This window comes from Amia ocellicauda, chromosome 9, assembly GCF_036373705.1.
Source record: "Amia ocellicauda isolate fAmiCal2 chromosome 9, fAmiCal2.hap1, whole genome shotgun sequence".
In the NCBI taxonomy this organism is placed as follows: Eukaryota; Metazoa; Chordata; class Actinopteri; order Amiiformes; family Amiidae; genus Amia; species Amia ocellicauda.
Genome location: NC_089858.1, coordinates 33,349,022 through 33,370,341, shown reverse-complemented (window position 1 = coordinate 33,370,341; position 21,320 = coordinate 33,349,022). Strand labels below are relative to the sequence as shown.

Below are 21,320 nucleotides of genomic sequence, written 5' to 3'. Positions count from 1 at the left end.
GTGGATCAAATATATTTTAGGTGAATAAAGCAGATCGGAGACTGGAGACTCCTGCTGGGAGATTTTGGGTGTTCCTCTCCCGTCTTATCGCTTCTCTAACCCATTTTCCCAGCAGCCGGCACCTACAAAGTCAATATGTGTGTTTGGAGTTACCTGCCGGCACCAAGATCGTGCTCCCGACGTCCCCTTGTGGCAGCTTCCCCGCCCCCTCTCCGTAGATCCAGGGACCGCAGACAGGACTCTCATGGCGGTGCACTTCCCTCCGGTCCTCCTAATTCTCACTGTTCAAACGCAAAGTCTGCGCCCAGACAGCATCTGCAACGGGATGTTGAAACACAGCAGCCCTCAGATACAGCAGGAATCAAGGACTAATTACCCTCAAGGACTAATACAAATGAGGGAGCTGAATCATAAACATCCAGATACTGGCCTTCCTTAGCAAACATAGTTTCCTGAGTTAGAGTCAGACTGGAATCTTTCCGAAACACAATATTTAAACCCTATACACCCTAATCAACAAAAATACCTCAACTAACAAAAATAAAATTGTATCGTCAATATGTCCCACCCTCCATTCCCAGGGTACACCTCCATTCCCACACATACACCGCACAACACACTAGCACCAACACAAGACAAAGACACTCCAGAGGTGGAGATTTTGGGTGTTCCTCTCCCATCTTATCGCTTCTCTGGCCCATTCACAGTCCACACCTGCAAAGTCAATATGTGTGTTTGGAGTTCCCTGATTGAGGCCCGAGATACAGAACAACAAGAAAAGGAAATCCATATCATATAATAGTATATAATAGTATTTGATGTTGCTACTCTGTGTGATTCTTTAATGTGTCTTTGTTGAGTTTGTCTTGGGCTGGCCTCACCCCCTCTACCACTGGTATATATAGTGGCACAGAAAGCAGCCGGGCACCAGTCAGCTCTATCCTGGCATCATCACTGCGAATCACACCAACTAACACCATGATGGCTAAGGTAAGCTCCATGAATCCAGCTGTGGGCTCTGCTTGTAGTCCTGCTGTTGTTGCCTTAATGGCCTCTGGCTGGAGATGCAGATGCTTGTGTAGGGAGATGTGCATGTGTGTGTGTCTGTCTGTCTGTAGTTTAAATGGTCCTTTAACAAAGTTTTTTGTTTCTCTCTCACAGAGTCTGTTTGTCTCTCTCCTCCTCGGAGTCCTCCTGGCCCCCATCTTCGCTGAAGAGGTGAGTCTGAACACTCTCTCTGTCTCTCTCTCTCTCTCTCTCTCTGCTTGGTTTTCCCTCTCTCTATATTTCTCTTTTGATCCTTTTACCACTGTCAGTTTGTTCCCTCTCTTTCTCTCTCTCTCTTTCTCTCAAACCCCTTCGGTGTGGATGGCATCGAACGCTCTCTAATACTGTCTCACCCTTTCCACCTCTCCCTCTCTCTCCCTTCTCCTTCCCTCACCTTCTCGCCCTCCCTCTCTCAGAGTATGTCAGTGATGAAGAAGGGGAAGGATGGGAAGGAGAGTCACCACACCCTGCTGATTGATGAGGCGAAGGGCCTGGCTATTGAGCATGTAGGGGAGGGGCGCAAATCTGTGACCCTCGTCATTGACTACAAGACTGTGAGTAATTAACAAACAAGTCATTCATATTAATAATAATAATAATAACAACATGGTGAAGTTAGTTAATTTATTTATGTCTTAATGTGTGAAAGTGAAAGTCTCTCAGTTTCTATTATGGTCATCATATAATATTGATTATAGATTATGTATCAATGTGTGGTCAATTGTGTGTCGACTACAGATGGGTTATTGACCTTTGGTTTATTGATGATGGGATTTTTAATCTTTTCAGTGATTGCTGATTATAGATGACTGATAACAGATTACTGACCACTGGTTATTGGTTATTTATTGGCTGCCAGGGGGTCATCGCCTACAGGATGTTTGACAGCCAGTCGTGTGTCCTGGTCAGAATGAACAAGGCGACATTCCCCAGTCTGGACAAACTGAAGCAGATACTGCAGGAGCAGAAGGTGAGCAGAGAGGGAGGAGAGGAGAGAGTGGGGAGAGACCGGAAGAAGAGACAGAATACAGATTTCAGTGCTTTACTGGCATGTCAAGCAAGTGGCATGGGCTTAGTTTCAGAACATACTGAACATAACTGACTTTTTTTGTAACAGCTGTCTGGGAACATTCTATATTTTAATTAATTTTGTGATGCCGATCCCTCTCTCTCTCTCTCTCTCTCTCTCTCTCTCTGCAGAGCGGGAAGCAGTCGGCCCCTGCCCCTCCTCGTCAGTACACCGTGACCCCCGCCCACATCAAGGACCTGTCTGGCCTGGGGGCCCCGGTGAACACACTCTGTCGCGACCTGACCGTCAACTGGGCACAGGAGCAGATTGGTGAGGAAGGGGGAGGGTCTCATTCTTCTCTCTCTGTCTCATCTCTTTCTCTCTCCTTCTCATCTCTCTCTCTCTCTCTGTCTCATCTCTTTCTCTGTCTCTACTCTCACACCCTCTCCCCCTCCCTCACTGCCTCCCTCCCTGCCTCCCTCCCTCTCTCTCTCTCACAGGTAACATGCTGTACGGAGATGCTGGTGCCTGCCTCAATATCAACCTCCTCTTCCTGATCGACGTTAACCTATGTGGACACATCGGAGTCTGGTAATGACCCCCTGCTGACCCCCGGATCCCCCTGCCACTGACCCCTTGTGGCAGCTTCCCCAGACTCCCTTCGTAGATCCAGGGACAGCAGATGGGACTCTCATGGCGGCGCACTTCCCAGTGTTCTCTGCTTTGTGGGCTGTTGGTGTTTTTACTGCAGTGGGGTGGAGAAAAGAGAGAGAGTCTGTAAAATCAGGAAAGGATTGAAGATGCTCAGCAATGTGAGAGTGGTGGTTATGTCTGTCCCTGCTGTAGACCCCAAACCTGCCTTTACCCAATAAATTCTTTCATATTCATCAATCTGCTGTCTGTCTGCTTGTTTCTTTATCATCAATATCAGAAGCAAAAAGCACAACACACAAGAAACACAACACAACTGACCAGCCTGGATTACACTGGGCGCTGCAGGGGTCTCCAGCCCTGGTCCTGAAGAGCTGTAGTACAGCAAAGATTAGTTGTTGTTATTATTATGATTATATATTTATTGTTTTTAGGAACATGTTTTATTTTTATGTTATTGTATTGTATTGCAGATCTTCTGTCCTCAAATACACCTTTTCAGTATGAGTAATTTATGCAGCGTTTGACGTCAAATAATTTATTTATTTATTAATCCACGAGTTCAAGGAGGGGGTGGGTGGGGGATTTTAGGACACAGTGGTTGACACTCCGGCAGTGTTGAGTACCTGAAAACGTTGCACCTAATGTACACAAATAAATCAGTAAATCTCGGTTATAACATTGAATAAACAATGAAAAAACAAGTGTTAAAAATAAGTACAATAAGAATTTCCTAAACGGCTGACCTCCCCAAGATGGCGGCGCTAGAAGGCCAACGTCTTGACGTCAGCGCCCCTCCCCCGCCCTCTTTCTGTCCTGCGCCCGGATTGGTCCGACGCCGGGCCCACGCCTCCCCGGTAGGCTCTGGCAGCTGTCAGTCGAGGGGATCGCGGCAGCGGAGCGGAAGTGAGTCACACACGCTCACTGTCGCCGCGCAGGGCTATGTGGAGAGGAGGCATGTCGGAGGAGGTCGGCAAGGCGCTATGTGCTGTCCTAGACCGGGTCCAGCAGGCAGCGGCCCGGCGCCCGCAGGTGAGCTCAGGAAACGGGGGGGATGCGGGGCAGGAGGCTGGCCGGCCTGGGGGTGGGGGAGTAGAGTGCGTTAGCTGTCATGCAGCTATAGTGACGTAAAACGAGGCACCGAGGCAGCCTCTGTCCTGTAGCGGGTCTTCCGAGCGGTCCGGCTCTGCACGCCAGTCCGGTGTAAAGCCCCCCGAACCTGCTCTGTCACCAACCAGAAGAGTGCCCCTGTGACTGCCTTTGTACAGTCTTCGGGAGGTGCACTGTCAGTGTGTGTGGGTCCGTCCTCCTCCTGCTGTTTTCTATAAATAGACTCACTCCAGTGTCCAGTTTGCTGTTCGTGTAGTCAGAGCTGTCCAGTGGGTCTGACCCACACTGGACCCGCGCAGGCGCAGTCCCCCGATCACGGCGCGGCGTGACCGTCCCAGAGAAGTGTGGGAGTTCCGCCTGGGGATTTATTTAAATGAGTCACAGGGGTTGAAAGTTGTACTCTCGCCTATCTATAAAGAATAGCTATGATTTCTTCTTATATTATATGCAAATCAATTCTTATAAACCTATAGTGTCGTTTAATTAATGATTAATGATTTCCACCTTGAATCCATAAAAACTGTAATCTGAGTATGTGTGTGGGTCAATTGTGTAATACAATTTGTGTGTGTGTCTATGTGTATGTGCCTGTGTCTCTATGTGCCTGTGTCTCTATGTGCCTGTGTCTCTATGTGCCTGTGTGTGTGTGTGTGCGCGCGTGTGTGTGTGTGCCTGTGTGTGTGTGTGTGTGCGTGTGTGTGTCTCTATGTGCCTGTGTGTGTGTGTGTGGGTGTGTGTCTCTATGTGCCTGTGTGTGTGTGTGTGCGTGTGTCTGTGTGTGCGTGTGTCTCTATGTGCCTGTGTGTGTGTGTGTGCGTGTGTGTCTCTATGTGCCTGTGTGTGTCTCTATGTGCCTGTGTGTGTCTCTATGTGCCTGTGTGTGTCTCTATGTGCCTGTGTGTGTGTGCGTGTGCGTGTGTGTCTCTATGTGCATGTGTGTGTGCGTGTGTGTCTCTATGTGCCTGTGTGTGTGTCTCTATGTGCCTGTGTGTGTCTCTATGTGCCTGTGTGTGTGTGTGCGTGCGTGTGTCTCTATGTGCCTGTGTGTGTGCGTGTGTGTGTCTCTATGTGCCTGTGCGTGTGTGTGTCTCTGTGTCTCTATGTGCCTGTGTCTCTATGTGCCTGTGTCTCTATGTGCCTGTGTCTCTATGTGCCTGTGCGTGTGTGCGTGCATGTGTGTCTCTATGTGTGTGTGTACACGTGCAGTGTTTAGTATTGTGCCTGTTCCAGCTGACTGGTCAATGCACAGGGATCAAAGACAACCTCAGCTTGGTCCAATCATTTACCAGGCAAATTTAACATTGTTAAACAATAATATTATAATATTTTGGAAGTGGTATATCGGTGTCTGACCCCTGACCCCTCTCCTCTCCTCTCCTCTCTCTCCGCAGTCTCTGCCCAACCTGCACCCCCGGCTGGTGGCGGTCAGTAAGACGAAGCCGCCGGAGATGGTAATCGAGGCGTACCGGTACGGCCAGCGCAACTTCGGGGAGAACTACGTGAGTGTGGCCTGGCTGGAGTTGTTGGTGTTATTGTTGTTCTATATATAGTACTGTGGACTTTTTTCACATTTTGCAGTGTGTGCGTCTCAGAGTTTTGTGTGTTTAAATGAGGATTTTTTCCACCTATCTGAACAGTACATTCCACACTGTTTAGGGGAAAACATGTTTTATTGAGGAAAAATATATAAAATACAAAACTGAAATATCAAGATAAGTCTCCACCGCCCTGAGTTAATACTTGGTGGAAGAACCTTTGACAGCAATTACAGCTGTGAGTCTGTCGGGATAGATCTGTACCAAATTTGTACACCTAGATTGACAATATTTGACCATTCTTCTTTACAAAACTGTTCAAGCTCTTTCAAATTCCTTGGGGAGCATTGATGGACCGCAATCTTCAAGTCATGCCACACATTTCTGATTGGATTTAGGACGGGGCTCTGACTGGGCCACTTTATCTTTGTGTCCCTTAGCCACTCCAGTGTAGTTTTGGCGGTGTGCTTTGGGTCATTATCCTGCTGAAAGGTGAACGTCTGTCCCAGTTTCAGGTTTCCATGAGATCATAGAATTATAGCATTAAAACTGCGACTCCTCCTAATTCTCATCAGCCTTTACTTGTCCAGGTTCAGGAGCTGCTGGAGAAGGCCTCGAACCCTCAGGTGAGTAAAGACAGGTACCACACAGTGCCGTTCAGCCACTCAGTCTCTCCTCACAATCGGTAACTTCCCTGACTCTGCCTATGTGTCTCTCTGTCTGACTCTTTCTGTCCGTGTCTGTCTGTGTGTTACCTGGCAGGTGCTGTCCTCCTGTCCAGAGATTAAGTGGCACTTCATTGGTCACCTGCAGAAGAAGAATGTGAACAAGCTGATGGGTGAGCTGGCACTGCGCCTGCAGCTCGTTTTCATAGCCTGTGTCTCCCATGCATGTTTTCACATTTCCTGACAGCCTCACGGTGCTTTTCAGTTCAGTTCAAGTCGGTTGAGCTTTATTGGCAGACAAATTGACATCAGTGTTGCCAAAGCATTGTTCTGACATGGGAGAGGCAGATAGGCACAGAGCTGTGCTGGCAGAGGGGCTGTGGTGAAGATGTTGGTGGGGTAGTATTTTTTTTTTTTTCTCCTGCTTTTTCTTTTTTCTTCATTTGTTGTTAATAAGGTATGAAGACGGCTCTCTCTGACCTCCCTCTCTCCTCCAGCGGTTCCGAACCTGTTCATGGTGGAGACGGTGGACTCGGTAAACCTAGCTGACAAAGTCAACGCCGCCTGGCAAAAAGTGCGGCCGACCTCCACCTCCGGCCAGAAGTTAAAGGTCATGGTTCAGATCAACACCAGCGGAGAGGACAGTAAGTGTGTGGGGTGTCTATAACAAAAAATACATAAACAAAAACATAAATGGCAGTAAGTTAAATAATGTGTGTGTGTGTGTTCGTGTAGGTAAGCACGGCCTGCCCCCGGGCGACACAGTGACCACAGTGCAGCACATCATGGCCAGCTGCCCCGCCCTCGAGTTCATGGGGCTCATGACCATCGGGCGCTACGGCTACGACCTCAGCCAGGGGCCCAACCCAGACTTCCAGGTACACGGCCTCTCTACGGTCATCTCCCTCCACCCTCTGTCTGTGTGTCTGCCTCTCTCTCTATCTCTGTGTCCCTCTCTCTTACATGTTTCTCTCCCTCTCTCTCTCTGTAGATGCTGCTCTCTCAGAGGAGGGAGGTGTGCACCTCTTTGCAGGTGGGACCTGAGACAGTGGAGCTCAGTATGGGGATGTCCAACGACTTCGAGCACGCGGTACAACTGAGACGTACACACACACACACACACACACACACACACGCGCACGCTCATTCTCAGACTTCAGCTCAATGCCCTCTCTCATTGTATTTTATGCCCCCCCCATGCAGATCGAAGTGGGCTCTACCAACGTGAGGGTGGGCAGTACAATCTTCGGGGACCGGGGGTACCCCAACACGCCCAGCCCAGAGAGGAAGACAAAGGTCGTGACAGAGGAGGCGGTGGGGAAGCTGGAGCGGCTGACCGTGAAGGAGCAATGACCTCCGACCCTAGCCCCCCCCCCCCCCCCCCCCAGAGAGAGAGAGCGAGACAGAGGTTCGGACAGAGAGTGCTGAGAGCTGGTCGATCTGTCTGGAGTCATTGAGGAGGGGTCTGTCTGTCTGTCTGTCTGTTTCAGAAAGACACAGAGCACACACTGACGCACTAACTGAGGCACACTAACGTAGACATAGTCACACTTACATGCACACTCAAATTGTAACATACTTGCACAAAAACACACACACAGCCCCATGAATACCTCCTAACTCAGATCCCCCTGTACCTTTCTCTCTCATTCTTTCTTTCCTCCTTGCTGCATTGAGATAGAGAGACAGATGGAGAAGGGGGTGTGGGGACAGAAAGAGGGATGACAGATAAAGCTAGGGAGAGAGAGAGACTCAGTAACACAGTGCCACCAGAAGGGGGCAGCAGCACAGCTGGGCACATCTCTGTGCTCTGCCCTCTTTCACTGACACAACAGCAGGTTATATCTGAACCAGATTTACCCGAGCACAGCTTCAGACCAGGACCAGCGACAGCGTGGGGACTGTCCGTGCTGCCTCTGGGGTGCTCTGAGGAGTGTGCGATTGTGTGTGTGTATCAGTGAGTGTGTGGGTGTGTGAGATTGTTTATCTGGGCTTGGGAGATGCGCTGAAGACAGGCTAGTATGGCGTTGTGGGAAAGTCTGTTTTGAAATTTAATTTATATAATGAACTAAATAATAATAAACTTGGTAAATAAACAGATAGGTGTGACATCTTTGTAAAAACTTTTGAACAGGAGCTTAGAGTTGGAGTCTGTAATCTTGTCCTCTCTTTTTCTTTCTATCTATCCCTCTGTCCATTTCATTCTGTTTTTTTCCCAGTCATTGTCCTGATGGGTAACTCTAGTTAGTTAGTTAGTTAGTTAGTTAGTTAGCTAGCTAGCTGGGTATTACATCACAGTTAGGTTGCATTCGTGCCACGCCAATCTGTGCTCCACAAACGCAATCTTAGTTGTGCCTCCCTGGCCCCGCCTGCCCCTCTCTCCCACATCCGCCCTCCTGTTCTCTGCAGTCCCATCATGCTCCTCTCCCTCTGCCTCTCTGGACTGGCTCTGTTGCCACGGCGGCCGTCCCTGGCCCCTCTGTCAGATGTGCTGTCCGGTCTCCCCAGCCAGTCACCCCAGCACGCCAACCAGCGTCCTGACCCACTGGTCCAGCCGTCCAGGTTCTGGTTGTGAGTGTGAAAGCAGGTCGAAGAGAAAAGAGACGAGAGGCGCTTCTGTGACCGCAAACCAGCCCCGCTGACTGACTCCCCCGCCACTGGACACCACGTTGGCACCTCGGCAGGGGCGGCCCGGGCAGGGAAACCACTGTGCCAGGGGCTTCGGAGGACTCTGATCTTCAGTTTGTTACCAATCATCTGAATCAGCTGACCGAGATGACCCCCCAGGTTCAAAGTGATTGGAGGGGGTGTTTCTGAGGCGCTGTCTGTTCTTGGTCTGCATTGACTGACAGGCCCTGCAGGATGGGGCCTCTCCAGGTCCAGGGCCACGCACCCCTGAGGGTGAATCCAGGGTGCCGGAGCAGAACAGCGTACTCTGCCTGCCTGAGTGTGTGATCCCACGGCTGATGGGTGATAGCAAGCCGTCCGAGAGAATTTTAAACTCGTAAATAAATAAATGATATCATGATGATGAAACTATTTTAGTTTTAAAAGTGTTCTAATAAATGACTATTTTTAAAATCGTAGACATATCTGTGAAATATATCTGACTAACCGCATTAAACGTTTGTCTGAGGAGAGCTCTGGCTGTGTGTTGTGGGTTTGCAGCTCTATGAACGACACACACGGTACTGCACAGTGCTGTACTACAATACGGCAATGTACCATACAAGACAATGCACTACAATACAATCTACCATGGTGGAGTGCAGTGCAATGGAAAACCAGGTATTCCAGCCCAGCGACCCCGGCACAATATATCAGAGTTCATCACAGTGTGAGGTTGTGCGATCCAATGCATTATAGCACAGGGCAGTGGAGCAGTACTGTGTCATGTGATACAGGACAGAACTATACCATACTGGGTCTGGGCTGCATTCTGGGCCCCCGGGCTCACTGAGGTGGGGGTATGTGTGATGTTTCCACTGTCCAAATCCCAACACAGTGACCAGGGCAGCTGGAATATTTCCATGCCATGTGGTGTCCAGGTGGCCGGTGTGCGTGGTACTGGTGGGCTGATCAACAGCCAGGTTGGGGGGCCCAGCTGTGTTCTTGTTTGTGTTGTATTGTTTTCAGGTGTACTCTCTCTCAGAAGCGTGTCCAGTTCCAGAAGGGATAAGGGATGGAGGGGGAGGTTTAAGCTGAACCGACAACACAGGTTTACACACTTCACAATTAAAATGATGCAGCAGCCACACGCCCTTCCCCCCCATCTCCACCTGCACCCGCCTCTGGTCACGTACACACTGATCCCCGCTTCTTGAAAACAATGCCGTCTCCGCCAGATAAGCTTTGAATAAGTGACTGACTGAGGTGTGAATTCCAGCTCGTATCCTCTGCGCTTACACTCCGCGCAGGCGCACAACACAGAAGGACAATCTCGATTGATAAACTGACTGATTCAATTAAACTTCAATTAAACAAAAAACATGATTGGCGATGAGTCGGTTATAGCAGAGCTTCCAAAGCACTTACATAGAGGTGTAATGCTTAACAACAAGGCAAAGCGGAGCAACACGTCCATTAATTATACATTTAAGAGCGCGGCCGAAATCAGATAAAAAGATCACTTTCCCTGACCGGGAATCGAACCCGGGCCGCGGCGGTGAGAGCGCCGAATCCTAACCACTAGACCACCAGGGACTGACGCAAACCAGCAGCACCTGATTGGCTCAATTGCGGGGCTGTCATATCTGCCGTGGTCGGATGGGCGGCGCTCAAACCCTAACTGGTCCGTCCATAACTGGGGGAGGTGCAAGGAAAGTCCCACGCCTGTGCATGGAGCCCGCGCTGGAAAGCGTACACAAGATACCCACCCCTCCTCTCCAATTCAGGCACGACACTCCCAGCCCACGCCGAGCCCAGCTGCAGCCCCGGCCCCGGCACAGACGCGTCCCCACGCCGCGCACAGGGAGCAGAGGCTGGCGGTGGAGACCCGTGCAATCTGCGCGTTGATCACAGCACAACAGACGGCGGGGTCTTTCACTCACTACCTCCTCCCTTTTGAGTTCCCACCCGCAGCTGACAGTCCAGTTACTCAACTGCTAGCAAGTTACTAGCAAAGCGTAGTTTCCCTTTGAAGTCTACTTTCATTTACTTGTGATGTGTGAAGCCCCTGGGATGCTGCCCAGACGCGGGTCGTGATGCTGACGAGACGGCGCGGGAGTCTGAGTCTGTGGGTGCAGCGCGGTGAAGGTGCGTCACTTTACCTTTTCATTCCTGCATTCATTCAGATATTCATTCATTCATTTGGTTGCTTGTCGTGGTTGCTGTATTGGGAGCAGGAGAGTCGCACAGACAAGGACACGCAGGAACAACACACAGCCCGTATATGTGCGTGTACCGAATTTGGACATTTTTTAACAAAGAATTACATTGTCCCCCATTCACGCTGCAGACACGCTTTTATGACTGACCTTTTGAAACAGTGGGAGGTTACAATGATTCTCACCTGGGGGTGTATACATAGTATTTCGCCGACAAAACTAAAACTTTAGTATTGTTGTCGGACTGATAAGTTGTTAGTTTTCAAATTATGTATTAAAAGCTCTGACTTACAATGCAATTCAATTCAGACTAGACCCGTGCGACACTTTATACGACCATACGGGTCGGATTGATGGGGGGTGTTTCCTATGCACTCATCTGTATATGATCGCAATCATTGATGCGACAAGGCGTTTCCACTGACTGTCCGGCATGACGCGTCCCAATGTCCACAATTTTAATCAGCAAGACACTCAGTTCCTACCCCTAACCCCAGTGTCCAGGACGCTGCTGGACAATGTCATGCGTGTGTGTGTGTGTGTGTGTGTGTGTGTTTACAGATGCATTACACAATACATTCTAGTTGAAATAGTGAGAACTGCGGACATGATGCTATGAAGTCCAGTGTATGAATTTAGGGGAATAGGAGAAATCACATTCAACAGCAGAGCTACCAATGTGTAAGCAAGCAGGAGTTTAATAAAACACTTATATGAAGTGCATATGGAAGCTGTCATGCTCTTAGAGCCGGAACTGAGGCCATGCTGGGCGGCAGGACAGCTCAGTGCCGTACCCTGCGGTATAGTGCAGTACAATGTTACGGTACAGGACAGTCAGTGCTCAGCAATGCACAACACACCGCCCCCATCTGTGCTGAGGAAGGACACAAAAATGTGAACAATGCGGAACAAACAGAGCACTGGGATGGGCGATGACCCTGGGCTGCTCTCTCGGTCACTCTCCCGTACAGAACAAGCTGTGCTGTGGTTCACTATTAGAAGTACTGTTAATTTTATTACCATTATTTTGGTGTGCCACTCCTTTTCCCTGGTGGATTTCCAATTTTAATAAGCATGTAAAAGCAGTAGAAAATGCTGGGGGGGTCTCTCTCTCTCTCTCATTGACTGTACCCCATCTCTCTCTGCCACTCTCTCGCTCCTGTGGGTTTACACAATAAGTGTGATTTTCAGCTCAGGTGTAAACAGTCTGCAAACACAATGGAGATCATGGGGGGAGGTGAGATCATGTTTGCAGTAGATTTTCACCGCCTTGGGAAGGGGTTATGGTTTGCCTGTGAATGTGTGGCGTTTTAGTTTAATCTTTGTAAAACAGTAAACATTTGGAAAGGGGCTGTTAAAAGTCTTAATTGACTTTGTCCCCGAGACACACACAGCATATATACATAGATACTCCCTCCCTCATGCAAATTTACAAACACATGAACCTAATTAACAACATTTGCTCCTGGTGTTTCTCTGCAACAAAAGGTTAAGGAGAAAAACACAAAATTCCTTCTTCTGCGTCGGCCGTGACAAGGCTGTCGCTTCGGAATGCCGGGAATGCCGTTACCTTTCCTGGACAGAATGTGCCGGCGCTGATAGAGAGCGGCTCCAAGAACGAGCTGCCAGACACATGCACTCACGCATGACATTACACTGTTCAGTCCGGTCTGCCCTCCGCCTTTCTCTCTGTCTGTCCCCTGCTGGACTGGACTGCGTCTCTGCAGGAGCAATAACGTTATTTTCTACCGATTTATACTATATATCTGTAGTTATTTGTAGTTATCTGTAGGGCTCAGCCACAGCATTCCAACACTGTCAGTCTGCTGCCATCCCCGTGGATCCGGCTGGGCTGGTTCTGCAGGTGGGCGGGGAGGGGACACTGAGAGAGCGGCCCCCTGCTCAGGAACAGGGTGTCCGAGTGTCTGCTTTCTGTCTCCAAAGCCCAGGGGAACACTGTCCAAAACTCCTGTGTCTCTCGGTGTCTCTGTCAGGGATTATGGGTGAGTTGTAACTAACTCACTGCTCTATGACTGAGGGAGAGAGAGACAGATGAGGAGAGAGAGAGGGTGGGGGGCTTACTATCTAGCTGGCAAGGGAAGAGGGATTTGTGAAGAGCCTAGAGAGGAGAGCGAGAGAGTAAACGGGGGTTGGGGTGAGAAAGCTGCAAGGAGAATGACAGGCGGAGGAGCAGGAATTTGTTCATGAATGAGCTGGCGTCATTCCAGGAGGGAGGAGGTGGAAGGGGAGGATGAGAGGAGGAGGGAAGCCATTTAGAACCTGTCTTTAAGTTTACCTACCAGGGAATCGAGACACTGCCAGCCTGCCCATCTGGAGTAGCACTCTTCCTCCACACTGGACTGAACTCTGTAGGATTATACGGTAGCAGCAGCAGCCCACTGGCCTTTCTCCCTCTCTGACCCTGTGTCCATCTCTCTCTCTCTCAGATCACCCCTCCTCTTCCTCGGGGGGCCGTGCAGAGGTGGTGCTGACCAGGATGAACCTGTACAGGAATTTCGGGAGATTTGTGGAAGCGTGGGGGGAGGGCACAGGCTTGGGGACGGAGGAAGAGGAGCAGGGGAAGAAGGAAGTGAGGAAGAGGCAGCAGCCGCAGCAGGAGGAGGAGGTAGAAGATGGAGAGGAGACGATTTTGGAAAGGGGCTTGTCCCCCTTGGAGGGGGCGGGGGATGTAGCGGAGGAGGAGGGGAATGGTTTTCTGGAGAAAGAGGCAGAGGAGATAAGGAGTGAGAAGGAGGAGGGGAGCGTTGAAAGAGAACAGATGTCCCACTCGGGGAAGACGTGGAGACCCAGTCTGGTGCTGAAGTCGGAGTCGGAGGACTCGGGGGTGGAACTACCGAGCTGCGAGACCGTGCTGTCGGAGCACAGCTTCTGGCCGGACACGGACACAGAGCAGCTGCCCTCTTCCTCCTCCTCCCCCTCTCCCTCTCCCTTTCCCTTCTCCTGCTCCTCCGCCCTGGATTGGGGGGAAGGCCCAGAGGAGATGTTTGCCCCAGCCACTGCCCCCCCACCCCCACCTCTTCTGCGCCGGGTGGAACAGGCACTGCGCAGAACGGACTGGAGGCGGCAAAAGACCCAGAGACCCCAGCTGTCCCCCGTCCCCTCCCTCAGAGAGGCGGACCTGGAGGACAGCATCCATGTCAATGCCACTCTGCCGCCCGTTTGCAGGGCAGGTCACAGTCCGCCCCCAGAGGTCCCCAGTGGGCCAGGGCCCTACAGGAGAGCACCCTCCCTGGGGCAGAGGCTGTCACAGAGCTGTGGGGGGGGACTGCAGAGGCTGGGGGGTGACACGGTGAGTCACAGTTTCACATCTATTGTCTGTTGTTTACCTATTGTCTGTTGATTAATTCTGTGTTGTTTTGAGGTTTTGTTGCATTGACTTTCCTTCTGTTTTGGATGAATGTGGTCTCTGTCTCTCTCGCTGTTCCCTTGTGAACCAGTTCAGTGTAACGGAAAACTGGACAATCAGGCAGGAGCAGGCTGCGCCCCCCCCCCCCCCCCCCCCCCCCCACAGTAACGACTCAGTATAATTAGTCTTCTTTATCTGGCACCCCCCACCCCCCCTCCTCCACCAGGTAAATCGGGGGTCAGCTATGGGTGGAATGCGGATCTGTGTTGGCGTGACAGCCAAATCTGATGGTAACCTTTGAAGAGGAATGTGAAGTATTAAATCACAGGTGCCAAGAATGCACCTGTGATGTGATCGAATGACGTGGTGTCAGGGGCTGCCGTCAGGGGCTCTGTACAGTCCAGTCTGGTCCAGTCCAGTCCGTGACTCTGCAGCTTGCTAATAGTAGTTGTATCTGTCCTCAGGTGGACTCAGGGCTGTGTACAGAACCGAGCTCGCTGGACTCGCTGCTTCCCAGTCCTGGCTCTGGTCCTGGGCTGGGCTACCTGGAGCAGGTGTGTCGCATGCTGGAGGAGATGGCCCGGCTGCAGAGGGCCAGTCAGGAACTGCAGAGAGAGAGGGAGCGAGTGGAGAGAGAGAGGAGGACACTGGGCAACCAGGAGGTGAGGGGGACAGAGAGAGCGAGAGTTTTACAAAATACTTCATTGAACAAAACAAAGACATGAAATCAAAAATCATATAGTCAACTCACAGAAACTTTACAAAGGTATAGCAACCCAGAGTGAGTTGAGCGCCCCCTGCCTGGTGGGGCCAGTCACTGCACCCACACACCAGCCTGTGGGAGAACACCAGGTCCTTAGTCAGGGTGTCAGACCTACAGCTTCTCAATACTGTGGCCTTTCTGAGCACTGTGAGCAACAGATGGCTACTGTGGCTCAGTCTCTAATCCCTTTCCCATTGTGTTTAGCTCTTGTAGAATTGCAGTTCGCTCCAGGTTAAGATCTTCATCTGGTACTCTCTCTCTCTCCTCTCTCCCTCTGCCACAGGAGCTGCTATGTGGACAGTGCCTGTGTTACACAACTGACAAGTTCCCACGGACCAATCAGGAGGCAGGCTGTAACCGGCACACTGCCCTGTCTAGCCAATCGTCGCAAGAGGAGGCCCTTCCTCCCTCCCACTTCCGCAAGCGATCTCTCTCTCTGCACAGTGACATACAATGGGGTGAGGCTGCCAATTATTTACTTATCAGTGATGGGCGTGACTATCGATTTGCCCGGGTAGAGAGCGCAGCGACACTGGAGGGTTTTCGTCTGCAGTTAATTTGAAATTTCCATGAAAAATAAATAAAAATATTAACTTTAATTGATTAAACTAATTTGCCTAAGAAATTAGTGCCCCCCCCACAGTTCTCTCCAGGTGTTGACCAGCTGGGTGTGGACACTGCTTTGCCTGACAGCCTGGTGTTTGATCGACAGGTCCAAGGGAGTTCCAGGGTCAGCGCTTCCACAGCACCGGAGACCTGCTGGACACTGAAGCCCTGCCCCCTGCTCTGCACACCAAGGTCAGAGGACACACCCTGCTGGGGGGAAAGGGAACCGTGTTTGTCCCCTTGTCCCTGTGTATGTGTGTGTGTATGTGTGTGTCTGTCTCATTGTGTGACTGTGTGTCTCTGTGCCATTGTGTCCCTGCAGCTGGACAGAAAGCAGCGTGGCGGGGTGAGAGGGCTGGTGTACCGTCTGAGGAGGAGATCGGAGAAGAAGGATGAGCGCAAGAGAGCCGCCGCTGAACTGAGCCGGTGAGAGGGAGAATCAAAACATTGTCTGTGAAATATTATATTACCCTGTGTGTGTAGTGTATAATTGATTTGGCAACACTGCTAATTGTAAGTCCTGCCAATAAAGCACCTTAAATTGAATAATTGAGTCTAATTGACACGCTGATACACTGTGCTGTCTGTCTGGGCAGGAGAGACACGCTAGACACTGCCGAGCTGGGCACCCGCCAGGGCCTGGGCTCTGTGTTCAAGAAGCGAGAGAAGAACCTGTCGGTGCGCTAGAGACCTCCACCCCCCACTGTACTGCCTACTGCGGGGGATGCACTGGGAGGAGTTGGAGTCTCTGTCAAACTCAGATCTGTCCCTTTTTCTATATATTTTTATTATTTGTAAAGACAACTGCTTTTTTATGGCAGTCTGACCTGTACTGTAATATACTGTACTCAGTTTGGGGCTGGTGACCCTTGACCTCTCTGACTCTGGTGGTTCTGAAGTTCTCCAGTGCATGTGAAGATGTCGAAGACGATGCTATAACGACTGAGATCAGAGCTGGTGGTTAATGCCACATCAGTGAAGGTGTTCTGAATACTGTGACGTGTTTTTCGTGCAATAATAGAGTGTGTGTGTGTGTGTGTGTGTGTGTGTGTGTGTGTGTGTGTGGACTGGTATACCCTGAATTATATGTATATACAGTATATGTTGTATTCAGTGTTATAATAAAGATGTTTAAAAAAGTTAACCTCCATTGGAAAGCAGTTTTGGTGTGTCAATTAATATTTGGAGGGTTGAAAAGATATCCACATACTGGAATAAATGCTCCCCAGTGTTTATTATGCAATGTTTTGACCTGTATGGTCTTTGTCAGGCATATATATCCATGTGCACAAGAAGGTGTATAAATGGAGACATAATATGCTTAATTAGGAAGGTGGATCCCAAATCTGCACAAGAAATACCCAAGTCTCTTCAACAAAGTGTAGTGTTCACAGCAGTAATATACAATACTAAATCTCAATGTACAAACACATATTACAAAGACTGTAGGCACACAATGTAGTATAAAATGGGAAAAATAGTATGTCGTCTGGAAAAATAATACAAAAAAGGAAAAGTAACAAAAATGTATAGTTCTTCATTTAAGAGAGTAGACGCAATATGTCTCATGTTGAAGGAGTTTCTTTTCATGATTTGTCCACTTTCTCAATACCAATATACTGTTTTATTGTTTAAAGTATTTTACATTACAAATAAAAACATTTCAATTTTTAATACTTATGATTAAAAACTTTTTTTTAAGATCACTTACAATTTTTAAAATCTGTGTGATTTAACGAAAACAAAATACTTAACTTCAAATAAACAAGTGCACAAAACAACAACACAAACGTGATTAAAGCAAAACTGCTACCAATAAAAGTCAAATACATTGAAAATAACTGAAAATGCATTGGACAAAATAAAGAAACAATTAAAAAGGTAAAAATAAAAAACAAACAAAAAAGGTCCAATGCATTTAAAATTAAATCCAAAATGGACAATGTATTTGACAAAAAAATAGAACAAAACTAAACCCAAAAAAACCTTAAACAATTAGTGATTTAAAAACAACTAAATCTTTAAAAACAGTTAAGATTCATTTTAAAAGTCATTTTAAAAACAATCATTCATAAAATGGTTAAAAGATCTTGGACTCGGGCTCCAGCAGGGGGAACTGACCGTCCCTGGAGGTGGGTCCCATCATGGGATCCTGAGCTCCCCCAGATCTTGTATGTGCCAGTTCTTATAGGCTTCCTCCTTGCCCCTCTGATGGACCTCCAGATTGACGTAGTCTCTCACAAGCACCATGCCCCTCCGCGCGATGACAATCGGGTCCAGCTCCTGCTTATTGAATAGACAGATATTCCGTCCCTCCCTCAGGGCCTGCTTCACTGCGCAGACGACACGCCACCAGCACCTCAGGGTGGAAGATGTTAATCCCCTGGCAGGACCATATAAGATCTGCTGGGCGGTCACCCGCGCAGGAACGGCAAACCTGTGGAGAAATACTATTTTATTGTATTTAGTATTTTTCATTTTACATAAATAAAAACAATTCAAAATTTTGTAATACTCATGATTAAAATCTTTAGAAAATCAATCCTTAAAATCACTTAAAAAAATTTAAAATCTTTGTGATTTTTAACAAACAATAAAACAATTAACTTCAAAATAAACGTGCCCAAAACAACAAAACAAACGTGATAAAAGCAAAAACTGCTCACCAACATAAAAGTCAAATACATTGAAAATAACTGAAAATGCATTGGACAAAATAAAGAAACAATTAAAAAGGTAAAAATAAAAAACAAACAAAAAAGGTCCAATGCATTTAAAATTAAATCCAAAACGGTCAATGTATTTGACAAAAGAATATAACAAAACTAAACCAAAAAACCCTAAACAATGTGGTTTAAAAGCAACTAAATCTTTAAAAACAATTAAGATTCATTTTTAAAATCTTTTTTTAAAAACAATCATCCATAAAATCTTTAAAAGATCTTGGACTCGGGCTCCAGCAGGGGGAACTGACCGTCCCCGGAGGTGGGTCCCATCATGGGATCCTGAGCTCCCCCAGATCTTGTATGTGCCAGTTCTTATAGGCTTCCTCCTTGCCCCTCTGATGGACCTCCAGATTGACGTAGTCTCTCACAAGCACCATGCCCCTCCGCGCGATGACAATCGGGTCCAGCTCCTGCTTATTGAATAGACAGATATTCCGTCCCTCCCTCAGGGCCTGCTTCACTGCGCAGACGACACGCCACCAGCACCTCAGGGTGGAAGATGTTAATCCCCTGGCAGGACCATATAAGATCTGCTGGGCGGTCACCCGCGCAGGAACGGCAAACCTGTGGAGGAACGGAGAAAACAGGAGCCAGACCCTGTGGGCGGAGGGGCACTCACTAAAGATGTGAGCCTCCGTCTCCTTCCCCAAGCAACCCTTATAGGGGCAGGTGTCATAAGGAGCTATGCTCCTTCTGTGCATGAACACTTGGGTGGGGAGACACCGACTCACAGCCATCCAGGAGACATCTTTCTGTGTATTCGTGAGGCAAACGTGCGTAGCGTTAGCCCAGATAAACCGGCAGGTTTCGGGAGGGAAATCTTCTATCCGGCTGGTCTCCTGGGTAGATCTCATCTGGCTACAGATGGTCTTATAATCCCAGGAGGCCAGCACGACTTTATGGAGGCCTACTTCGAGCGCAAAGGCTCGGAGCGCCCTGTTGAACGGCGGGGGATCCCACGAGTGCGGCCTGGTGTTATCCATGGCGCAGAGGCCGAATGGTCTCAGGCTGCTGGCAAAATAAAAGCGGTTCATGAAACTCACTTTCAATACCAATATACCTAGGGGCACTCATGTTATGGCCTGCTTGTTTAAAATGTGCCACCACCGTGTTCCTCTCATCCCCCATCAGACTTCACTAGGTGGTCATAGAGATTCGGGGGGGGTTTAAAAACTAATTTAGGTGGTTCCTTAAAACCCTTATTTAGTTTTCATTCAGACTATTATGTGTTTCTGTAAAACCATCCTGAATTCAGAACCAAGAGAAGAGCATTTGGTGCAGCATTTGCGTTTTTCATAGTCTTATATCGACTGTTGGATGCTAAATGGTCCGACTGGGAGCTTGATTTAAAATGAGCTACAGCTTTATTAACCATTTGAGCATTTGAATCTATCAGATAGGTCTGCCACTCCATACTGAAGCATAAGTGCTCACTTGAAGAGTTAAGATACTTGTGAAATTCTAGCAAGTTATGAATGAACCAATCAAAAGTCATCCGAATGTAATGTCTGTACAGTAGTATCTTAGAAAAAGGGGATTTATTTCTGGGTTAAACTAGAAATGGTTTCTCAATTCATATATGGAGCAACGGATGACGACTGTCTCTTTAGGTGTTGGGCTAATTCGCTGCCATGGCTGCACGAATGGAAGATTTTGATCAATACAACAATACATATCGAAAATCTAAATTATGAGAAATTGTCAGATGTTTTATTTGATTTGATTTTATGGATACTGATAAAGGGTAAATGCTCTTAAGGTGACATTTAGGATTAATGATATAAAGACTTTCAATAAATAGGTTTATTCTAGGGTATTACTATACTGCAATATACTACACTACAGTACACTTTAAGTGTATAACGAGTGTAGTGGTTATATCCTGATCAAAATATATTGTCCAGTAATTCCATCAATGTCCATGTATTTATTTATTTCAACATTTCTTTATTCATTGATTCATTCCTTTCTCTGTGCATGTATACTCAGCAAAAAAAGAAATGTCCTCTCACTTTCAACTGCTTTTATTTTCAGGAAACTTGTAAATATTTGAATGAACAGAAAAACAATTCAACAACTAAGACATAAACTGAACAAGTTTCACAGACATGTGACTAACAGAAATGGAATAATGTGTCCCAGAACAAAGAGGGGGTCAAAATCAAAAGTAAGTCAGTATCTGGTGTGGCCACCAGCTGCATTAAGTCCTGCAGTGCATCTCATCCTCATGGACGGCTCCAGATGTGCCAGTTCTTGCTGTGAGATGTTACCCCACTCTCCAACAAGGCACTTGCAAGTTCCCGGACATTTCTGGGGGGAATGGCCCTAGCCCTCACCCTCCTGTCCAACAGGTCCCAGATGTGCTCAATGGGATTGAGATCCGGGTTCTTCGCTGGCCATGGCAGAACACTGACATTCCTGTCTTGCAGGAAATCACATCCAGCGAAGGTGGGTTTGTGCCCATAGGTGACGTTGTTGCCGGTGATGTCTGGTAAGGACCTGCCTTACAACAGGCCTACAAGCCCTCAGTCCAGCCTCTCTCAGCCTATTGCACACAGTCTGAGCACTGATGGAGGGATTGTGTGTTCGTGGTGTAACTCGGGCAGTTGTTGTTGCATCCTGTACCTGTCCCGCAGGTGTGATATTCGGCCTTACCGATCCTGTGCAGGTGTTGTTACACGTGGTCTGCCACTGCGAGGACGATCAGCTGTCCTTCCTGTCTCCCTATAGCGCTGTCTTAGGCGTCTCACAGTATGGACATTGCAATTTATTGCCCTGGCCACATCTGCAGTCCTCATGCCTCCTTGCATAATGCCTAAGACACATTCACGCAGATGAGCAGATGGGCATCTTTCTTTTGGTGTTTTGGAGTCAGTAGAAAGGTCTCTTTAGTGTCGTAAGTTTTTATAACTGTGACCTTAATAGCCTACTGTCTGCAAGCTGTTATTGTCTTAACGACCGTTCCACAGGTTCATTAATTGTTTATGGTTCATTGAACAAGCATGGAAAACATTG

The 21,320-nt window shown here is 48.3% G+C and overlaps 3 protein-coding genes and 1 non-coding gene across 5 annotated transcripts; 3 read left to right on the top strand and 1 right to left on the bottom strand.

The window, feature by feature from the left end:
* Positions 1-906: 906 nt before the first annotated feature.
* LOC136758285 (gastrokine-1-like) lies at positions 907-2,947 on the top strand. The gene is made up of 6 exons (XM_066712533.1): positions 907-990; positions 1,162-1,218; positions 1,464-1,601; positions 1,907-2,017; positions 2,248-2,386; positions 2,557-2,947. Exons 1-6 carry the CDS (start codon positions 979-981, stop codon positions 2,649-2,651), a joined length of 552 nt encoding a protein of 183 aa, XP_066568630.1. The 5' UTR covers positions 907-978; the 3' UTR covers positions 2,652-2,947.
* A 648-nt stretch (positions 2,948-3,595) lies between these two features.
* plpbp (pyridoxal phosphate binding protein) lies at positions 3,596-9,157 on the top strand. Its single transcript, XM_066714186.1, has 8 exons — positions 3,596-3,739; positions 5,209-5,316; positions 5,943-5,978; positions 6,115-6,190; positions 6,515-6,661; positions 6,753-6,895; positions 7,009-7,107; positions 7,221-9,157. Exons 1-8 carry the CDS (start codon positions 3,650-3,652, stop codon positions 7,368-7,370), a joined length of 849 nt encoding a protein of 282 aa, XP_066570283.1. The 5' UTR covers positions 3,596-3,649; the 3' UTR covers positions 7,371-9,157.
* A 991-nt stretch (positions 9,158-10,148) lies between these two features.
* On the bottom strand, positions 10,149-10,220 carry trnae-cuc (transfer RNA glutamic acid (anticodon CUC)). Its single transcript has one exon. It is a non-coding gene; the product is annotated as a tRNA-Glu (tRNA).
* A 104-nt stretch (positions 10,221-10,324) lies between these two features.
* Positions 10,325-16,729, top strand: LOC136759266 (uncharacterized). Of its 2 annotated transcripts, none has more exons than XM_066714184.1 (7): positions 10,325-10,772; positions 13,291-14,153; positions 14,675-14,872; positions 15,257-15,431; positions 15,686-15,771; positions 15,902-16,005; positions 16,176-16,729. In XM_066714184.1, the coding sequence occupies exons 1-7, from the start codon at positions 10,721-10,723 to the stop codon at positions 16,264-16,266; spliced, it is 1,569 nt and encodes a 522-aa protein (XP_066570281.1). In that variant the 5' UTR covers positions 10,325-10,720; the 3' UTR covers positions 16,267-16,729. The 2 variants fall into 2 exon arrangements, with proteins under 2 accessions (XP_066570281.1, XP_066570282.1); XM_066714185.1 differs by lacking the exon at positions 10,325-10,772 and adding an exon at positions 12,544-12,846.
* Positions 16,730-21,320: the final 4,591 nt, after the last annotated feature.

Bases quoted from the DNA above. Each gene is read 5' to 3' on its own strand.
- LOC136758285 (XM_066712533.1), top strand. The intron at 1,219-1,463 runs GTGAGTCTGAAC...TCCCTCTCTCAG, and splicing joins CCCCCATCTTCGCTGAAGAG to AGTATGTCAGTGATGAAGAA. The intron at 2,018-2,247 runs GTGAGCAGAGAG...CTCTCTCTGCAG, and splicing joins AGATACTGCAGGAGCAGAAG to AGCGGGAAGCAGTCGGCCCC.
- plpbp (XM_066714186.1), top strand. From the start codon at position 3,650: ATGTGGAGAGGAGGCATGTCGGAGGAGGTCGGCAAGGCGCTATGTGCT. The intron at 6,662-6,752 runs GTAAGTGTGTGG...GTGTTCGTGTAG, and splicing joins CAACACCAGCGGAGAGGACA to GTAAGCACGGCCTGCCCCCG. The intron at 6,896-7,008 runs GTACACGGCCTC...CTCTCTCTGTAG, and splicing joins GGCCCAACCCAGACTTCCAG to ATGCTGCTCTCTCAGAGGAG.
- LOC136759266 (XM_066714184.1), top strand. From the start codon at position 10,721: ATGCTGACGAGACGGCGCGGGAGTCTGAGTCTGTGGGTGCAGCGCGGT. The intron at 10,773-13,290 runs GTGCGTCACTTT...TCTCTCTCTCAG, and splicing joins GTGGGTGCAGCGCGGTGAAG to ATCACCCCTCCTCTTCCTCG. The intron at 15,772-15,901 runs GTCAGAGGACAC...GTGTCCCTGCAG, and splicing joins CCCCTGCTCTGCACACCAAG to CTGGACAGAAAGCAGCGTGG.